Raw genomic sequence first — 21465 nt, forward strand, 5'->3', positions numbered from 1 at the left:
AATTCTTTGGATCTCTGTGAGTTCAAGGCCACACTGGAAACAGCCAGGCATGGTGACTCACACCTTTAATCCCAAGAAGTGAGCCTTTAATCCCAGGGAGTGATGGCAGAAAACAGAAAGGTATATAAGGCATGAAAACCAGGAACTAGAGGCTGGTTAAGCATTCAGGCTTTCGAGAAGCAGTTCAGCTGAGATTCATTTGGAAGAGGACTCAGAGGCTTCCAGTCTGAGGAAACAGGATCTGCTGAGGAATTGGCAAGGTGAGGAAGCTGTGGCTTGTTCTGCTTCTCTGATCTTCCAGCATTCACCCCAATACCTGGCTCAGGTTTGATCTTATTAATAAGAACATTTTAAGATTCATGCTACACCTGGATGGGCACAGCAGGGTATAGCAGACACCTGTTGACAAACCCCCTGAATCCTCTGCCTCCCTCCACTCAGGGCCCTTTCCCTTCTCAAAAGGGCGACCACTTTGGAGTCCAATCCTAGCTCTTTGGCTCCTCGAGCACATTTCTACTCAGGATTTTCATGTGTACCATGAGCAGCAAGTGCCTCCAAGACTGCACGCCATGAGCAATGTGCATAGAGGGCTGGGTATGGTGGTTATGGACAATCCAGGCCCTGCTCACTGTGTGGCCTAGGTGTTCAACCACCCCTGACTATTTCTTCATCTGTAAAATGGGTAAAAATGCTTAATCTTACCTCAAATAGGTATTAGTTACCTTTCTATTGCTAGGAAGAGACACCATGGCCAAGACAACTTATTTTATTGGGGCTTATGGTTCCAGAGGGCTAGAGTCCATGCTCATCATAGTGGGGGATGTGGCAGTCAGCAGGCAGGCATGGTGCTGGAGCAGTAGCTGAAGGCTTACACCTGAGGTACAAGGAGTTGGAAAAAAGAGAGCTGCTGGGCAGCGGTGGTACATACCTTTAATCCCAGCACTTGGGAGGCAGAGCCAGGCGGATCTCTGTGAGTTCAAGGCCAGCCTGGTCTACAGAGTGAGTTCTAGGAAAGGCATCAAAACTACACAGAGAAACCCTGTCTCGAAGAAAAAGACAGAGAGAGAGAGAGAGAGAGAGAGAGAGAGAGAGAGAGAGAGAGAGAGAGCGCACTAACTGGGATGGTGTGGGCTTTTGGAAAGCTCCAAGCCCACCCCCAGTGTTACACCTCCTCCAACAAGGCCACACTTCCTAATCCTTCCCAAACATTTTCACCAGTTGGGGACTGAGTATTCAAATACTGAGCTTATGGGGGTCATTCTCTTCAAACCACCACAGAAATGAAAGGAGTTAATGTAAAAGCCTGAGAAGAAACCCCAGCCCACACCAGGTTCAATGGCTGCCCATTATTGTTGTTCAAATTTTCGATGGTCTTTTAATAAAAACCCCAGAGCCAGATATTGGGGTGAAAGCTGAAAGATCAGAGAAGCAGAGCAAGCCACAGCCAATCTCATCTTGCCAACTCCTCAGCCGATCCTGTTTCAATGGATCCTCTGACCGAAAGCCTCCGAGTCCTCCCCTGAAAGGGTCTCAGCTGAACTGTTTTAGTTCCTGTTTCCTCACACCTTATATACTCTTCTCCTCCCAACCATGTCACTTCCTGGGATTAAAGGTGTGTGCCACCACTGCCTGGTTCTGTTTCCAGTGCGGCCTTGAACTCACAGAGATCCAGAGGATCTCTGCCTCCCAGTGATAGGATTAAGGGTGTATGCCATCACTGTCTGGCCTCTATGTCTAATCTAGTGGCTGGCTCTGTCCTTCCATCCCCAGGCAAGTTTATTAGGGTACACAATACATCACCACACATTTCCATCAGCGCTCATCTCCATGGCACACACCCAGAATTGAATTTTCACAGCCCTGGGGCAAGTGTATGTTCGATTTACTCAGCAACTGGTTTCCAAATCTGTCAGACCATGTCCCCCGCAGCAGGGAGTCCCCATCACTCATACTTGTCAGGGCCTGGTACTGCTGTGCAACCTCAGAGCTGTGTCAGTGGTGTGCACTTTGGTGCTTAGTGAAATTGGGCTGTATTTGTCTTCTGAGCTACTCCACCTTTGCAGTGTTGGGGACCAACTGAACCCAAGGGCTTCTGAGTGTCAGGCATAAGTTCCACCACTGGGCTACATTCCCAGCTCTCTCTTCATCTTCTGAAACACACTTGTCTGTGGCTCCTACCTCCTTTTTCTTGAGACTCAGTCCCATGTAGCCCAGGGAGCCTCTGACTCCTTATGTAGCCAACGCTGTCCTTGAACTTCTGATAGTCCTGCCTCCACCTCCCAAGTGCTGGGGAGCCCGAGTCTCTACGCCCCATTTTCCTGCCTTTTGTCTTTTGTCTTAGTGATCCTTGCTTGTCTTTGGAAACAGGGTCTCACTAAGTAGCTTGGCTGGCCTGGAACTTGCTATGTAGACCAGGCTGGCCTCTATTTCATAGATATCTGCCTGCTTCCAGAGTACTGGGATTAAAGGTATGTGCCATCATGTCTGGCTTTATTTTTTTAAGATTTTTTTTTTCTGTGTATGAGTATTTTGTGTGCATATACATGTGTGCCACACGTGTGCCTGGTGCTCTTGGAGGCCAGAAGAGGGCACTGGATCACCCAGAACTGGAATTGCAGATGGCGTGAGCTACCCTGCAGGGTTTAGGAATCAAATCCAGGTCCTCTGAGAGAGCAGAAGGTACTCCCAATAGCTGAGTCATCTCTCCAGCCCTCCTGTTTGTCTTTTGATTTTATGGTTTGAAGAACATTTTTTTGTGTGTGGCAATGGCTGAGGTGTTGTTAGGTTTGAAATTTTCTGCCCTTTCTGCAGGCTTCTGTTCCCTCTGGCATCCTGAAACAGAGGGAACTGCAGTGGCCTGGTGTGGTCCTCAGACTCTTCACCCTGAGAAGGAGCCTCCACTCATCTGTCTCCATCTCTGTGGTGGTTTGAATGAGAACGGCCCCCAGAGGCTGATTATACATTTGCATACCTAGTTCCCAGCTGATGAACTATTTGGATGATGAAGGATTGGGAGGTGTGGTCTTGTGGAGTAGGTGTGTCACTAGGGAGTGGGCTTTGAGGTTTCAAAGCCCACACCAGGCTCAGTGTCTGTCTGTCTGTCTGTCTGTCTCACTCTCTCTGCCTGCTGCCTGTGGATCAGGATGTAAAACTCTCAGCTACTACTCCAACACCATGCCTGTCTGCCTCCCAGCGTGATAATGGATCAACCCTCTGAAACTGTAAGCAAGACCAGAATTAAATGCTTTCTCTTATAGGTTGTCTGGGTTATTGTGTCTCTTCACAGCAACAGAATGGCTATGAAGACAGTCTCCAACACCTCTGACCCAGTGCCACTCTTGACCTCTCAGCCCTCCAGCCAGAGGTTAGTTTATTCTTCATGTGTCACAGAAAGCTCTAGGTGTGACACATGACTGCTGACCAATGATTAAAGTGCTGCTCACTTTTTCCCCCTTTAAATAGGGTTTCACGTAGCCCAGATAGGCCTGGAACTCCCTAGGTAACTGTCATGGTTAATCTTGGTTGTCAACTTGACTATATCTGGAATTAACTAAAACCCAAGCAAATGGGCACATCTGTGAGGGATTTTTCTTGTTGGACTGAAGCGGAAAGACCCACCCTAAATCTGGGCTACGTCTCCTGGTGGCAGTGCACAGAAAAGAACATGGAAGAAGGAAGCTTTGCTTTTTGCCTGCTTGTCCTCACTCTCACTGGCAAGTTCATCTATCCTGTTCCTGAGCCTTTCCTTCGCTGGGGCTGGAACCTATTTCCTTAGGATTGCAGCATGGACTGAAAACAGACAGCTCTCTAGGACTTCCCTGAGACTCCAGCACCAGATTGGGACTGCTTTAACATTCAGTCTCACGGACTGAACAACTACCAGATCCTTGACCACTGTTGGACTACTACAGTGGTTCTCAATCTTCTCAATGCTTCAACCATAAAATTATTTTCTTTGCTACTTCATAACTGTAATCTTGTTACTGTTATGAATCATAATGTAAATACCTGTTTTCCGATGGTCTTAGGCAACCCCCATGAAAGGGCCTTTTGACCCCAAGGAGATCTTGACCCATAGGTTGAGAACCATTGTGCTACTCAGATCACAGCCCATATGCCACTGTAATAACTTCCATATACATACATGATTATTCATTCCATCAGTTTTCTTCCTTTGGAGAACCTAATACAGTAGACAAGGATGACTTTGATCCATCATTTTTGTTATTGTTGCTGTTCTAATACACGGCCTCACCATTATAGCCCCAGCAAGCTTAGAACTCACTATGTCTCGACCAGATTGGCCTCTACTTCTTCTTCTTCTTCTTTTTTTTTTTTTTTTTTTTTTTTTTTTTTGTTGTTGTTTTTTGTTTTTTTCAAGACAAGGTTTCTCTGTGTAGTTTTAGAGCCTTTCCTGGAACTCGCTTTGTAGACCAAGCTGGCCTCGAACTCACAGAGATCTGCCTGGCTCTGCCTCCCGAGTGCTAGGATTAAAGGCATGAGCCACCACTGCCCAGCTTGGCCTCTACTTCTTAAATGTTGGGATTAAAGGTATGCCACTATGGCCAGACTGATCCATCTTATTTAAAAAATAAATAAAAATAAAAAATGGCTGGATGGTGGTGGCGCACGCCTTTAATCCCAGCACTGAAAAGGCAGAGGCAGGTGGATTGGATCTCTGAGTCTGAGGCCAGCCTGGTCTACAGAGTGAGTTCCAGGACACCCTGGGCTACACAGAGAAACCCTGCTTCCACAAATACATGTTATGTGGTGTTTGTGTGCACGTGTGTGACAGCGCATGTACGACGGTTAGACAACTTTGGGAGCGGCACTCTCCCACCAGATCACACTAGGTGTCAGCTGTGCGGCAGGCGCTGGGGTTACAGGCGCGGACCATTACATCAGGCCCTCACTCCTTTTAAGACATTTATGTGGAGGTCTGTAACACGAATTGCTAAATGGTCTTGTAATAAAAAACCCAGTACAAGATATTGGGGTGAAAGCTGAAAGATCAGAGAAGCAGAGCAAGCCACAGCCACCAACCACCTCTTACCTCACCAACTCCTCAACCTGAAAGCGCCTCAGCCGATAGGCCTTTAGCTGAAAGGGTTCCTCAGTCGAAAAGGCTTTAGTTCCTGTTTCCAAAAGTCTTATCTACTTTTCTGGCCCTGCCGTATTACTTATTGGGATGAAAGGCGTGTGTGACTTCCAAATACTGGAGTAAAGGTGTGTGCCACCACTGCCTGGCTCTGTTTCTCTCATAGACTGAGTCACTCTCATGTAATCCAGGGCGGCTTTGAACTCACAATGATCCACTGCCTCCCGAGTGCTAGGATTAAAGGTGTGTGCCACCACTGCCTGGCATCTATGTTCAATCTAGCAGTTTGTTCTGCTCTCTGATCTTCAGGCAAATTTTATTAGGTTACACAATGTATCACCACAGAGGTCAGAGGACAGGTTGCAGGAGTGTTTCCCCCTTCTACCGTATGGGTTCCAGAGATCTAACTCAGGTCATCAGGCTTGGCAGCAAGCACCTTACCTGCTGAGCCACCTTGCTGGTGGTTTTTCTTTTTTCAGGGGACAGGATCTGGCTATGTATCTTATGATGGCTTAAAACCCAAGATCCTTGTGCACAGTGATGGAACACCTCCCACTGGCTGGTGAGAAGCATGAATCTGCTAAGTAGCTCTGAGTGGCAGTGAAAGGGGGATGTGCACAGACAGGTGAGCTGCCTGTGGTCCTGGAAGGAGGGGGCATTACCAGCCCAGCCAGGCCCTGCCCCTGCACATTTCCTCCTACTGTGCTGTAATACTGCTCAGCCTGGCAGTGAAGACCTACACCCAGCCTGACATCTGGTTCTAGGTCACCCTTCTAGTCCATGCATGCCCTTGCTGTGGGATGTCCTGTATGCTGTAAAAATATGTTGCTATGATTGATTTATAAATAAACACTGATTGGCCAGTAGCCAGGCAAGAAGTATAGTCGAGACTAGCAGAGAGGAGAATTGGGAGAACAGGAAGGCGGAGTGGGAGAGACGCCAGCGCCGTCCAGGCAGCAACATGTAAAGGCAACAGGTAAAGCCACGGAACATGTGGTGACATACAGATGGACAGAAATGGGCTGAGTCAAGTGTAAGAGCTAGTTAGTGGTAGGCCTGAGCTAATGGCCCAGCAGTTTAATTAATATAAGTTTCTGAGTGATTATTTTATTGGTTCAGGAGGAGCTAGGGACCTAAGGCACAGTTCATGAAGTCCCTTTTCACTCTGAAGGATCTTGTCAAGTGCAAGTCAGTGAAAGAAACCCAGACCTACTCATGTGAAGAGGTAGAGCTTTATTGAAATATAAACATTCAAGAACATGTAAGACAGAAAATAACCACGACATATACAGACACTTGCTGTGAGAGGACGTCTGAGGTATTTATTCACTGCCTAGGCTACCATGTGCTATCACATTTTTTTTTTTTTTTTTTTTTTCTGGTTAGAGTACATACAAGACACAGAATGGAGGGATGCCATCCCTGCCACAAGACCTTCAGGACTACGCCTGCAGGGAAGCTCCATTTGGGCCAGAGCCCTAATGCTGGGCACACATGGGCACTCAGCTCTTGCATTTTCTGGCTAGGAGCCTGTTGCTGGCTTGACGGCAGTGAGGGGGCATGGAGAGGGACAAGTGGACAAGCTGCCTGGGGAAAGAGAAAGGATTCGATGATCAGAAAGACCTGCATTGTCCCTGTCTCCCCTGGATAGGAAGGGTCTATCCTTCATGACTAAATCCTGAGACACCCTGGCCAAACAGACTTCTCACAGCACCAGACCCCAGATGTCTTCTGCCCAACCCTGCATGTGCCTGGTGGGTGAGGCTTCTGAGGTCCCAGGAGGGTGAGACTCCAGTATAGGAGCTAAGTGTGTGAGTTACTGAGTGTGTGTGTCCTGGAGCAGGGAGAAGAGCCACAAGTCAGCAGTGTGGCACTTGCCAGGCTGAGGTATATTTGTGTACAAGCTTTTGGTTTCCCTTTCTTGTCCTAGACAGGACTGCTGGGCCATGCTGTGGTCTCCACTGCACAACCTGAGTAGTCCCAGTGGGTGATGCTTTGTGTAACAGAGTAGAGGACACTGAGGTGAGAGTGGAGCCCTGTGTAAAGACCACCCTTTCTCTATACAGTGGTCTGTTCCAGCTATATGCTAAGAGGAGACAGAGCTCTCTTAGCAACCTCTTAGCACCCTGGGGCTCAGTCTCAGGCAGGGCCCACAGCCATTTGCCTATGCCCCAAGGTGAGGGTTCCAAAGGCAGAGAGATACCCTGCCTTATTGTCAGCTGGGGTAGGGGCAGAAAGAACCAGTGTGGTTTCAGGATCCACCAGCAAGCATGGGCCCCTCCATCCCATCCTCCTGCTGTGGTGATCCCTGAGTCACCCCGCCTGCTCCACCTCCTGGCTAGAGCATGGGCAGGTTGGAGGGAGGCTGGCTGCAAACCGCACCTGGCTGGGGTGATCTGCTTTCATTTCTTTGGTGCTACAACAGCAACAATAAAAATTAAAAAATTAAAGTCAGCAAAACACATATAAAAAAGATTACAGAGATGCAAATACTTCCTGAAGACTCAACTATCAACAATTACAAATCTGAGGTATTTCAGTGAGCCTGACATCAGCGTGTCTGGGGCTGGGGGGGCTGAAATGGCCCCAAGAGACGACGGTAGGGGCCAGGGACAAGTGGTATCTTGGGAGAGCTGGCCAACATGGGCAGGCAGGGAGCTGAGGTCTGGGGATTAAATGGAGTCCTGTCAGGTAGGTACCAGGGCCCAGGCACCATGAGCTCTTCCTCCTTTTCATGTGCAGAGTCCCTGAACCTGGAGCCTGTCCTCACACTTTTTTTCTTAGAACAACAAAGGGAGTACTCCAGGGCCCTGAGGACTGAAGTTAAGACTTGGGTTGAGAGACTCATGCCCAAAGAATAAAGCAGTAAGCAAGGAGGACCAGGAAGCCCATCCCCCTCCCACGCTCAGCACAGACAAGAGCAAGGGAGACAAGCTCCTGACTCCTAGAGCCCCAACTGGGATTTAAACACTGGGGACTGGGCAGACTAAGAGACTGGTGAGCCTGGGCTGAAGGCAGAAGGCAGCCGAAGGGAAATAAATTAAGGGGAAGGAAATGGAAAGCCTCCAGCCCCATGTCGCCTTACAGATTGTCGATACACTGCTTGGGATGGGAGGTGGTTGGGAACGCTGGGGAAGCTGGATGCCCAGATGCCCCACCCAGTTCTCCAGGACAATCCCTGATTGGACAACGCTCTGCCCTGCCTCCCCCCCCCCCCCCAAGTCTCTCCTTGTCCCCAGAGTACAGCAGAACCTGAATGGAGCCTGGACAGATGGATACTTCCAAATTCAACATCTGGCCAGATGGTGTCTGATGTGGGCTCCATAAGATGAGGTAAATTCTGTGCATCGATCTCCCTTACTCTCTGCAGGAGAGTAGGGAGTGGGTGCTGGGTGCTGCTCATCAGAGGGACCAGCTGGTGGAGGGCTCTGCACTGGGGGTGCCCCGGGATGAGGTAGGACTTGGTGAGCAGTGAGAGCTGCTGCTGCTGCTGCTGCTGCCGCCAATGCTCTGAGGAGCAGAGCCTGCAATGAGGTGGACCACTGGTTTCTGGGCAAACAGCACACCTGGGGTGGGAGGAAAAGCAATATGGGCTCAGGAGAGAGACTGTGGCTCAGTTCAATTAAACAAGGGATGATCACTGGCCTGACCCTGTGTGCTCCATTCTCCTACCACACCAGATGTCATCAGAAGCCTAGACAATTGTCCTGTTGTCAAAGGCTCACACACTGCTGGAGGTCAGGCATGTAACGAGTATCTCTGCTGGAATGACATAACTGTCCTGGGCTGATGGAGCTGTTGTAGGACCTCGTGAAGGTCTGGAGAGGAGCAGAAGCGCAGCCCAGAAAGGGCTTAGTGGAAAGTGTGGGTCTAGACTGCTCAGAGAGAGAAAGCAGCAAACGGAAGAGATGGCGGCCAGGGAACCCAAGACACAGCAACAAGAAAGGCTACTCCACTGGGGCTGGGGGAGGTGTAAATGGTTTAGGCAACAGTGGAGTAAAGGAGGTGGGTGGGGCCTTGTATAGCTATAGGAACCCACTTGGATGCCCTCAAGTTTTAAGCAGGAGAAGGACACCAAGATATTTGGAACTCAGGATGCTCTCTGGGAGGTCAGAGGATGAGGATGCTCAAGTCCTAGGAGGCCTGCAGAGGAGCTGGCTTAGCAGTGGCAGCAAGCAGAGGTGTGAGAAGCAGCATGTAGAAGGGAGCTAATGGAGGAGGGTGGCCTGGAGTCTCAGAACCACCTTTAGGTTCCTGGACACCCCATCCTGACTGAGAAAACCTGGGGCAGACAGGGCCAAGACAGGGGAGTGGCCCATTGTCCAAGTGTTGGGAGCCTCAACTCCTGACCCTCCCTACTCTGAGGGCAAAGGAGAGAGTTACCCACATCTTCCTCTCAGGAAGAAGACAAGAGGGCGTTGAGATCTAGCCAGAATGCCCAGTTTCTGTTCTCTTCGGGACGCAAACCAGGCCCAGATGTCCCAAGCCACATCATGAGTGGGCACAGGGCACCAGGACGACACAAGAGACTGGCAAGCCACAGTGGCATGGCTGCTTCTACGAACCCATGCTTCCCTGGGCCAGGGCCTATTCCTAGGGAAATATTCTGGTTAGAATGCCAAGGTCTTACTGGTCTGAGAGCAGATGCTCACCCGGCAGCTGGCACACCTCATGCCCTGGTAAAAACAGGCAGGTGTCACCAGCCTGAGCTTGTATCCAAGCCTGTCCCTAAACAAATGGAATAGCCTGAGATTCAGGGTTGGGGCCTGCTGCCTATATGAACTCTGTTGAACACCTTTGAAAGATCTGTTAGTTACAGATACAAACCCAACCACCCACCAAAATACTGCAGGCAATTAGGTTAAGGAGATCCAAGTGAAAAATGGCAATGCCCCTAGGGGTCAAGGGTGCTTCTGCAGCACTCAGATTCACTGCTGTGATGTTTTATTTATTTTTGAAAGGGTCTCATTCTGTAGTACGGTCTGGCCTTGAACTCATGACGTGACTGCCTTAGCCTCCTGAGTGCTGGAACTGCAGATATATGCTACTACAGCCTATATGCTACTACACCTAGTTATGCTGGTATCATAGTCCTTGGTTTATTTAAAAAAGACAGGAGATGGGGTTGGAGTGATAGATCAGTAGTTAAGAGCAGTGGCTGCTCTCCTAGAGGACTTGGGTTGGATTCCCAGCATCCACATAGTGTACAGATATACATGCAGACAGATGAAACACTCATGCATTACAAAATAAAAGACTTTTTAAAAAAAGACATGGTGGCACAAGCCTTTAATCCTAGCACTCAGAAAGCAGAAGCAGGAGAATCTTCGAGTTTGAGACCAGCATCTTCTACAGAGTGAGTTCCAGGGACAGCCAGGGCTATACAGAGAAACCCTATCTCAACTACCCCCGCCAAAGCACAAACCCTCCCCCCCCCCCAAAAAAAAAGCCCTTAATGAGTCTTTTGCAGTCAGGGAAATGAGTCTTGTTCTCTAGAAGATTGTGCATGGTAAGTGGTGACCTAGCTCATAATGTATGCTGAAATGTGTGCGTAGGGATGTTGACAAATAAACCCTCATACTAAATTATATCTTCAACTAACCAGCCATTGACTAGAAGGGTTCCTGTCACTATAGAAGACTGGTTATCCTATCAGTCTGTGCCCCTACAGTCCAGGATCTCTGTATCTTAGGAATCTTGAGTCAGTGAAAAAGGACACCCTCCCCTCCCCCTCAAACACACACACACACACACACACACACACACACACACACACACACACACACACACACACACAGAGCCCAAGGTATCTGAGGGAACCAGACAGGGCAAGCTGGGAAGCTGCACTGTGACTGGCAGCCAGCATGGGTCTCCCTACAGCTCCAGGGGCCTACCTGTATAGGTGGTGCCATCAATATCCACAGACATATTGATGCTCCCAATGCCGCTGGTAGTCAGGTTCAGTGCTGCAGCCGAAGTCTCTGCTCTGTCTTCTGTGAATCAGAGAACAATGGACCTGGTCAAGCTTCCTGCAGTCCTCTGGTGCTGCTTAGTCAAGCTGGTCTGTGGCCTAATACTCTACTACCTTTCATCACAGGACTGACAGCAGAACCAGCCTCACCACCTTCCTACTAAGTTACTCCCCAACTTTCAGAGTGAAGGGACAGCAGGCCAACCCTAACTGAGTTATCTATTATACATCTCTGAAGAAGGATCTTTTGCCTCCAGCCCCTAGCCCTCCCAGCCCTGTGGGCAGCTGGCACACAGGGCTTCTGCCTGGCTCACTGACCCCTGCCTTTTTTTTTTTTTTTTTCTCCCCCGAGACAGGGTTTCTCCATGTAGTTTTGATGCCTGTCCTGGATCTCGCTCTGTAGACCAGCCTGGCCTTGAACTCAGAGATCTGCCTGGCTCTATCTGCCGAGTGCTGGGATTAAAGGTGTATGCTGCCGCCGCCGCCGCCACCACCACCACCACCACCGCCACCCAGGACCCCTGCCTTCTTCTTCCACAGAGTCAAACATTCTTCCATGTGAGTTGCCTTTTCCACTGGCCTCTAAATGGTTCCCTCTGCCCATCATCCAGGAGGGCTGCCTGGGAATCTCAATGGCTCCTTTCAAACCTGCCTCCCTCCCTTCTCAGCATACAACTACCCATGTTTGCTTTGACAGAGAGCCACGGCAACAATGGCATAGAAAGGGGGCTTGACTGGGAGAGTAGGGAGAAGAATGAGGGAGATGGAATGCGTGTTTTAGGAAGAGAAGGTAGAAAACTAGAAAAATGGGGGGGGGGGGAGATATCACACGTACTGCTAAACTTGTATTGCCTACTTCTGTTCTTATTCCTGAGGCCACTGGAGGTTCCACTATTTCTCAGGAACGACAGACCTGACTGCAGCCTGCATCTGGTAAGGTGGTGGGATGGGTGCAAACCCTGTACTTTAGATAGAGCAAAGGCTAGGAAGGCTTGGAGGAGTACAACATCTGTCTCCTCCATGAATAACCACTTTCCTTCTTGTTAGAGAACAAGGACTTCACTGCCTGAAGCAACTTCTGACCTAGGAAACACTGGGGTGGTGAGATCTTGGCGGGCATGGAACCTCCAGAGGCGCTCTGCTGGGGTTTTCTAGGGCAGTGGAGGCAATGGGAACAATGGTTGGAGAGGATGTTTCCTAGGCCCGGAGGTCAGGATGTACCTAGAGCCACCTGGCCTCGGGGCCTTGAGTGGAGCTGGGGTGAGGAAGGCATTAGGAAGGAAAGATGGACTTACACATTGATGCTTACCCCTGCCATTGATTCTCATCTTCATGGGGAGCTGCCGCGCCATGCTCAAGAGGTTGCGCTGGAAGGCCTGCTGCACCAGGCGCTGCTCCTCCTCTGACAACCTTGATGCCTTCTTCTCAGGGGGTTCCCCTGACTCTAGACGCTCCCGTAGCTGATCCAGTGTGCCTGTCCGGTTGCCAGCCTGCTGGCCTGCCAAAGTCCCAGGCATAGCCAGGCGATTTGGCACAGGCACTGCTGTCACTGGGACTCCATCACCTGTGAAGGAGACGGAGCTAGACTAATCTGCAATGACTCACCCCTCCACCTCAATGCCCATCCTGGACAAAGGCAAACTGGGCTTGCTTTCCCCTCCTCCAAAGGCCCTGCTCACCTTTCCTGAGAGTAGATGCTGGGGATATCCGAGGGCTACTGGCATTAGTACCACTGCTGGAGCCAAGCCCAAGGATGGAGAATCGGATCTTGGGGGGTGATAGAAGAGCAGGGGCCCCAGCAGTGGCAGCACTAGCAGCAGCGGCAGCGGCGGCAGCAGCGGCAGGAGAATAGCCAAAGAGGGAGGAGCTATAGCTGGGCCTCCGACCTTCCCGTCGATTGCCATCAATGGCTGCCTGTAGTTCAGCTGGGGAGCTCAAGGCTTTCTTCTCACACTCATAGGCATAAAGATACTTCATGTACCTGCAGAGAGAGGGAGGAAAAATCTGAAACACAGGACCAGAGACTGTCTAGTTTAAGTTGATATGTCTTTGGAAGCAGCCTTGATCAGGCAAGAGCTAGGCTGTGGTATGTACAGCAGAAACAGAAAGAAAGTCTGGGCTCGCTGGACACATTCCTTCAGGCTTCTCTAGTACTACTTAGGTATATATACACTGCTTGAATCTGAAGCATCAGTCATAAAGGGAACCTTTGCTAACATCTTTCCCACTGGCCTCTATACCTTTGGAATCCCCTTAGATGCCTGTGTTTTGCAATGCCTTCTTGGCTTCTTATGATTTAGTTAGGCTGGTCAAACAGGAGCAATTCTTCCCACTGGATGGGACCCAAGAGGGCTGCCCTTCTTTGTGTGTGTCACCTGTCCCAAGGAGCCATTCTTTCCCCCTAAAACACTGACATTCTAATTACAGCTACTTCTACTAGAATAGTCCTGATGGATAAAACTTTTCTTTTTATGTTTACTTACTGTGTGTGTATGTGTGTGAATATGTTATGGGCATGAGCACATGCATGCTGTGGTGTTGGTATGAGGACCACTTACAGGAGTCCTTTTCTATAATGAGGGTTGGGTCCTAGGGATTGAACATAGGTAGTCGGTGTGGCAGAAAGCATCTACCCACTGAGCCTTCTTTCTGGCCCCAAAACCTTATCATCTTTCTTCTTCTTCTTCTTTTTTGAGACAGGGTTTCTCTGTGTAGCCCTAACTGTCCTGGAACTAGCTCTGTAGACCAGACTTGGCCTTGAACTTACAGAGGATCTGCCTGCCTCTGCCTCCTGAGTGCTGGGATTAAAGGCGTGCGCCTCCACCCTTTCAATAAGGCCAGGGCATGATACCTGACAGATATGCCAACTGTTCATTCACAGAGCAACTAGAACATTCTGGAAGAATACTCTCCACTTTGGCTTTTGTTCTACATGGCTACTCTTGGACTTACTGCCTCTGTCAACTCTTGTAACTAGTCAATGAATAACAAAACAGCTCAGCAACCAATGAGCTGGACTGACCTGAGACTGAATACAGGGTAAGAGGGGCCACTTGGGTGGTTCTATTCTGCAGGGACAGAAGCCCAAGTCTGAATTTCAGGCCCACTGGCCCAGTATGACACTAGCTAAATTGATTAGCCCAGGGCTGTTTTTATAATCTACAAAATGGGAAGGTATCTATTTGCTAGGACTGATTGTGAGGTTTAAATCACACAGAATAATAAAATATTGGCATACAATAGCCATGGTGAGCACAGCTTTTCAAGTCTGAGGGGCTCATCTCAAAGGCTCCTCACTGTTTCAGGAATTTGACTCCTTTCTTCCCTTACTCAACTTAGGGCTAAACAGCCTGTTATGTACTCAGCTTCCTTCTTAGCCCTGGCCACTCACTGGGTCCTCAGAGTGAAGGCAGCACTGGTGATGGACGTGGGCAGGTTCAGGCCTTTGGTGATCTCCCTCCAGATTTTCTTGTTGATGATCTCCACCAGGCCCCCCTTCTCTGTGACCAGTTTATATAGCATGTACAGGTCCAGGATCTGCTTGGCCATTATGGGAATCCGGTTGATAGGAGTGCCTGTGATTGTCCACCAAGAGAGAGGGCTATGTCAGTCAGGCTGAGCAAGATGGCATCAAATCTGTACACATTCACCATCAGCAGGCTGGACACAAAGCTTGTGAATCTCAGAAGTGTGATCTGACTCTAACGCCCTAGACAGCAGTTAGACTCAGTGCCAGTTGTCTCCAAAACAAGCAGGATAGGCCCAATTCAGGGGGCTGTGGCCTGAAGCAATTCCCTTAGCCTTTCTGATCTAGATGAATTTAGAGGGTGTTTCGTTTGTTGTCAGAAGCACAATCTCTTCTAAGAGTTTGGCAACTTACACTCCTAGAGCCTTTGAAGTCAATTTCTGCTCAGGCCCTGCTGACCATCCACCTGCCTAGATCCCTGCTAGTGCTGAGAGCAGTTGAAAAACATGCTCCTATATGCCTTTTCTCCTGAGACAGGATGGACAAACATGTTTCCTTTTTCTCTTATGACTGGCCAAGTCAAAGTGGCTACTGGACATAAAGGTCTCCCAGGGAATAAAAGCCACTCAACAATTCTTTCCCCACTCACTAATCACTCCTCCCCCTCCCTGGCCTCTGAAAGAGGGAGGGTCAGAGCAGTTTCCGCCCACTGGCCCAGAGGGGAAGTGAAAGGGAACCAGGGACTTGATTAGGAAACCTGGCACTGGGCAGGAAGGGCTACTAATGAGCACCGGGGGACAGAAGTAAGGGAGGGGCCCAGGTCCTTTCACAGAAGGCTGGGATGCTCGTCAGGAGGCGTGATGGATGACTGTCATTTGGCAGCCTCGGGATTAATGATCTGGAGGTCAGAGGGGAGAATTCCACAGAGAAGGGTCAGCATCCGGGGCAGTGAATGAGACTTGTTGCCTTTTGATGGTAAACTCCTCTTACTGTACACGGGCTGCTGTTCCTGCCCTACCCCTTCTTACTTACCCCTGCCCCCATCTTACTGAGTTGCCTCATAGTGGCAAGCCAGCCCGAACAGAGGCTGCTCCTTTCCAGTGCTGCTACTTTATCCCTTAGCTGAACATTAGCTTCACCAAAAATAATTTTTTTTGGAGGCAGGGTTCAGCTAAGTTGAGCAGGCTGGCTTCAATGTAATACCCTCCTGCTTCAGTCTCCAAAGTGCTGGCCTTTTGGGCGGTGACAACACATCCAGCTCATCGGCTGTTTCATAGGATAATCCAAACAGGAGAATGGAATGAAGGCTCCCCCACTCCTAAAAATATCTTATGTAGGGGCTGAAAAAGTGGCTTAGCAGTTAAGAGCACTGGCTGTTCTTCCAGAGGCCCTGAGTTTGATTCTCAACATCCACTCTGGAGGCTCACAACCATCTATAATTCTAATCCCAGAGGATTCGATGCCCTCTTTTGGCCTCTGTGAGAACTGAATGTATATGGTACACAGACACATACGGTACAACACCCACATACATAAAATACATGGGCATGATGGCACATGTCTGTAATCCTAGCACCTAGGAGAGAAAAGGGGCTAGATCTCTGTGACCTGTGGGTTCAAGGCCAGCATGGTCTACACAGAGAGTTATAGTCCATTGTGGGTTACATGGTAAGACTGTCTCAAAATAAATAAATAAAATTTAAAAAAATCTATACTTGTGTATGTGGAAGTCAGAGGACATCTTGTGTATCCTCCTCAGGAATGCCTCTCCCAGGTCCCCACTTCTGAAGAGAAAGCGGTGTGAACACAGCTATGGGGGATTACCCTGGTAGGATCAGAGCTCTTCATGTGAATGGGGAGGCTATTGAGCCTCAAGACCTTTGTGTTGACCAGCTGTTTTCTGACCCCTTTGGCAAAAGGTCATGAAGTTAGGTTTAAAAATGCATAGGTAAGGGCTGGAGAGATGGCTCAGCCGTTTAAGGCTAGGCTCACAACCAGAAATGCATAAGTAACCCAAGGAAAATAACATATGACTCTAACTCCAGGCACTGAGAAGCCTGTGACAAGAGAATCTCAAGTTCAAGGCTAGTGTCTGCTACATAGACCACTGACCACTGTCTCTAAATATATCAATAACAAGACAAAGGAAACCAACACAAATTAATACGGAAAATACCAGATACCTGACCGACCCCTAAGACTCACAGCTCCAGGTGGAGCACCGTTTTTCTGTGCTGTTCTCCATAGTGAACCCATTCCTACCATGAAGACAAAAATGCCTGAGATGGTAGAGTTGTGCAGGTCAGGGCTGGTACCATCTTCTTGTGTAGGCCTATCCTCCAGAATCTTCCAAGGCATCTTCACACGAATGACTGGTTACTTCCAAGTCAGAGATGTGCACACTAACCTCACCTTCACCTCCTTAACCTGGCTCCCTTACTCTCTCTCTCTGCCTTTTTCCTCCCAGCAATACCACAGTCCTTACAAGTAAGACAGGAACTTCTAGATCGGTCCTGGCTATTCTCATCACCCACTTTCTGTAGCTGGAAAGTTTCTCCGGTCCTGCCTGGTCCCCGCAGCCTTTATAAAATAATCATTTAGAGGCTTATATTAATTACCAATTGTATGGCCTATGGCAGGCTTCTTGCTAGCTAGCTCTTATAACTTAACCCATTTTTATTAATCTTTAAGTTGCCACGTGGCCGTGGCATCACTGGTCTGCTGGCATCCTGGTTTTTTGGCAGTGGCTGGTGTCTCCCTCTCCTCTCTCTTCTCTCTGTATATCTGTTTGGATTTCCCATCTGCCTCTAAGCTGCCTTGCCATGGGCCAATGTAGCTTTATTTATCGACACATATAGCATATAGAAAGACATACCACAGCATTTCCCCTTTTTTGTCTAATCAAAAATGAAAGTTTTAATTTTAACATAGTAAAATTACATATAATGGAATAGTACATAATCAAGTAGGAATTATAGTTGAAATATCTAGTCTATTTGTATTTGGCAAAATAAAAGAAAATATTTTATCTGTCCTATATTTGTGAGTCTAAGGTTTCATATCTAATTTATCTCTTATCATAACTAAGGAAAAATTATAGTTATTTAGTCTTCAACTACATCAAAGACCCCAGAAGGATATAATATTACCTAAGTAAACAAGAAGTGCATTGTAAGCAACAGGGTGTTGGGAGGCTCCACTGCCTCTTCCTCTGAGGTACCTCTCACAAGTACCTTTCCTTGTTGGCCTGGGCCACAACCTGGGTCAGGTCACTGGCTCACCTGCAGCAGCCTGGATTCACATCTATGATTTGCATGCTGTGGCCAGATCATCTTCTACTCTTACTAGGTATTTCACTTGCTTATTTTTTAAAATGATTTATTTATGCGTATTTTATGTACATTGGTGTTTTGCCTGCATGTGTGAGGGTGTCATATCCCCTGGAACTGGAGTTACAGACAGTTGTGAGCTGCTATGTGGGTGCTGAGAAGTGAACCCAGGTCCTCTGGAAGAGTAGCCAGAGCTCTTAACCACTGAGCCATCTCTCCAGCCCTTCACTTGCTTATTTAAGTCTACAAAGCCTCAGGCTTAGCCTATCTCACACAACTAGGTCATATGACCCACATTCACCACTACTCCATAAAGATGGTCTGTTTTCAGCAGTTCCCACTAACTGTTCTCGCTCTAGTCAGTCGACCCTTCCCAACACTACCCTCAAGCCAAGCCCACTTTTGCCTCTACTACCCCTCCTCAGTTCTGACAGGACTTATCTTCACTTATGTCTCCATGCTGTCTGTTCTTCAGTATCCACTGCCCCAAGGGAGAACTTTCTTAAGATTTTCTTTTTAATGACTTGTTTTTATGTGCATTAGTGTTTACTTGTGCATGTGTCTGTATGAGGGTGTCTGATCCCCTGGAACTGAGAGTTACAGACAGTTGTGAGCTGTCATGCTGGTGATGGGAATTGAACCTGGGCCCTCTGGAAGAGTAGCTGGTGCTCTTAACCGCTGAGTCATCTCTCCAGCCCTGGGAGAACTTTCCAACTACTTCAGTTCACACAGGTTCTTTCCCTCTCATGATTTCTGTGACACCCTTCCGAATTCAGGAAAATTGCTCTCATTGTTTCATATCTGTTCAAATAGCTTCCCAGGACTGTTAGCTGTGCAAAAGCAGGGATTATTTTTCCTTCATGATCTAATATTATTGTGGCTAAATCAGCTTATTAGGCAGATTAAACAATAATGTTTCTTTCTGGGAGTGATGGGGTACATGGCTGTAATCCCAGCACTTGGGAGGTGGAGGCAGGAGTTCATTTTCTACTACACAGGCCAGCCTTGGACAACATGAGACTTACTCAATGAGACTCATCACTAGCTTTGAATGCCTAATGGTGAGGGGCCTGAACAGGCTATCTCCTCTCAGGTCCTGCCTGGATCATTTGGATCACAGTCATTATTGAAGAAGCTCAGAATGAGCAAGGTCTTTTTTGCTCTGGCTCCCAGTTACAAAGACTAGCAGGAGATGAATGGATGCAGAGGTAGGGGTGTTGGCAAGGCAAAGCAACTGTTATTCCATCAGTGGGAGGAGTGGGGAGGGTAAGTGCACAGAGAAGATGGCTGGGTTATAGAACACATGGCTCATCTGTAGCTGAGCACTTAACCAGCATAGCAGGGTTAACATCCGGAGATGCACTGTTCTTCAGAAGGTCTGTGGAGAGCCAGATACATTTCAGATCACCGTGTCTGAACAGCACTATTTTCTTCTGGATTATTTCAACACTAATACAACTTCCAAAAGAAATAATGCATCCTACTTTTTGAAATGGTCATCATTCATCTGGAGCCAAGCCAGGTGTGCAAGATGAAGGTGCCAGTGTTCGTTCTCCTCTCTCTCTGTCTCTGTCTGTCTCTGTCTCTGTCTCTGTCTCTGTCTCTGTCTCTCTCTCTCTCTCTCTCTCAGTGTTGTTGGTTTTTTGAGACAGGTTTTTTGTGTAGCCCTGGCTGTCCTAGAACCCGCTCTATAAACCAGGCTGGCCTTGAACTCACAGAGATCCACCTGCCTCTGTTGGGATTAAAGGTGTGTGCCACCACTTCCAGGCTTATCCTGTTTTCTGACTGAAAATGAGCTGTGGAGACAAGCCATGACAGCCTCTACTGTAGATCAAAACACCTCTGCAAGCAGTTTCCTCAGAAAGGATTTTCACGTTCATCTGAAGCAGTTACTAGGCTGGGCTCTGGCCACTGGCGGTCTATGAGGGCAACACGATTGCAGAACCCTCAGGTGTTAGACTGGGAATGGCTTAGGGAAGAAAACAGACCTGAGAAGGTAAGAAAGGCCAGAGCAGTGTTTGAAGTCAAAGCTGTAACTTCACCAGGAACTTCACTCAGCTCACCCACAGGGAGAGAGAGAGACCCCTGGCAACTATCTCCTCACATCAGAGACTGCAGCTATGTGCATAGAAAGCCAAGGTTCAGTTTCCCTTCACTGCTCAGACACTCTGGTTCCAGAGGAGGTTCCTGGTACTGAGTCCACAGGAGGACTGGCACTGTCTGTCTGGTTTAAGGCTAGCCCTCTGTTAAGAGTGTTAGCATGGCTCCCAGAGCAGGCTGGCTCCTGAGTTCCCTCAGAAACACAATGTGCTTTTCTTACATTATCCAGATAAACCACACAAAAACCTGCCTTGCTTTTGATTTTCCTGACAAATAGGAGAACCAACTGGAATCCTCAGGTTGGTCTCTTGGCAGTTTGCTTTGCACTGAGTGGACCTGGAAGCCGTTTCCCTTGTCCAAAGGAGATGCTACTATGAAGACAGAGGGAAGTCTGCTGGGGGACTGTGCCAATATCAGGGTGAGTGTACATGGGAGATGGCAGATTCAGGCCACAATTTCATCTGTGAAACTGTCTTGGTTCGGGTTTCTATTGCTCTGATGAAACACCATGACCAAAAGCAACTTGGAGAGGAAAGGGTTTATTTGGTTTACATATCCTAAACCACAGAACACCGAGGGAAGCAAGGCAGGCACTCAAACCTGGCAGGAACCTGGAGACAGGAGCTGACACACGGGCCTGGAGGACGGCTGCTTACTGTCTTGCTCAGCCTATTTTCTTATAGAACCCAGGACCACCAGCCCAGGGGAGTCCTCACCCACAGTGGGGTGGGCCCTCTTCCATCAATCACTAATTTAAAAAAATGCCCTACGGGCTTGCCTATAGCCCCATCTTATGGTGGTATTTTCTCAACTGAGGATCTCTCCTCTCTGATGACTCTAGCTAGCTTGTGTCAAGCTGACATAAAGTAGGACAGAAATAAAGAATGTGGTTTAGATGACTTTCACTTTTAAAGGCTTAAGAATGAATGAGTCAGCCGGGCGATGATGGCACACACCTTTGATCCCAGCACTCGGGAGGCAGAGGCAGGTGGATCTCTGTGAGTTCAAGGCCAGCCTGAGCTACAGAGTGAGATCCAGGACAGGCTCCAAAGCTACACAGAGAAACCCTGTCTCAAAAACCCAAAGAAGAATGAATGAGTCAAAAATTAAAATAAAAACGGGTACTTGTAATTATTACTGAAAGTTGGGGCTTGTTTTTAGGAGCCTGCCTGAATTAGGGACTAAGGCTGCCATATGACCTTGAAATGGTTCATTAGGCCTCTTCTCTTTTGAAGGACTACTGTGAGACTTAAGATCTGGTCTAGGAAGTTCATGTCCACAAGCAATGGCTGCTTCCCCAGATTTCAGGAGAAGGGAAAGGGTCTCTGGCTGCTCTCTGGTCTATGTTAGATCTTTCTCTATGCCAGCAGAGTCTGCTTGAGAGGGGGCATACAAAAGCAACTGTGGGGCTGCAGCAAGGAAGCAGACACCCATGGAAAAGAACTCTGGGGGTCGCCTGCCCGCCATGGTGGCCCTGCAGGAGAGGATCTCCACTCTAATG

General features: G+C 48.5%; 1 protein-coding gene across 5 annotated transcripts in view; it reads right to left on the reverse strand.

Annotated features, from left to right (window-relative positions):
• Positions 1-6454: 6454 nt before the first annotated feature.
• The window catches only part of Arid3b (AT-rich interaction domain 3B), a 50017-nt gene continuing 35006 nt past the window's right edge, over positions 6455-21465 (reverse strand). The window contains exons 5-11 of one of the 5 annotated variants that reach the window (XR_009380253.1): positions 14461-14644; positions 12749-13050; positions 12379-12633; positions 10993-11091; positions 8351-8664; positions 7481-7514; positions 6455-6681 (exon numbers count right to left, since the gene is read on the reverse strand). Coding sequence is in view for 1 of the 5 variants with exons in the window: in XM_059267979.1 (XP_059123962.1) it covers positions 8501-8664; positions 10993-11091; positions 12379-12633; positions 12749-13050; positions 14461-14644 (1004 nt within the window). In the remaining 4 variants the exon portion in view is untranslated. Of the gene's footprint in view, positions 8665-10992; positions 11092-12378; positions 12634-12748; positions 13051-14460; positions 14645-21465 lie in introns of all 5 variants that reach the window. The other 4 variants (XR_009380252.1, XR_009380251.1, XR_009380250.1 and 1 more) reach the window with 4 other exon arrangements.

The sequence above is a fragment of the Peromyscus eremicus genome, chromosome 7 (assembly GCF_949786415.1).
Source record: "Peromyscus eremicus chromosome 7, PerEre_H2_v1, whole genome shotgun sequence".
Lineage (NCBI taxonomy): Eukaryota > Metazoa > Chordata > Mammalia > Rodentia > Cricetidae > Peromyscus > Peromyscus eremicus.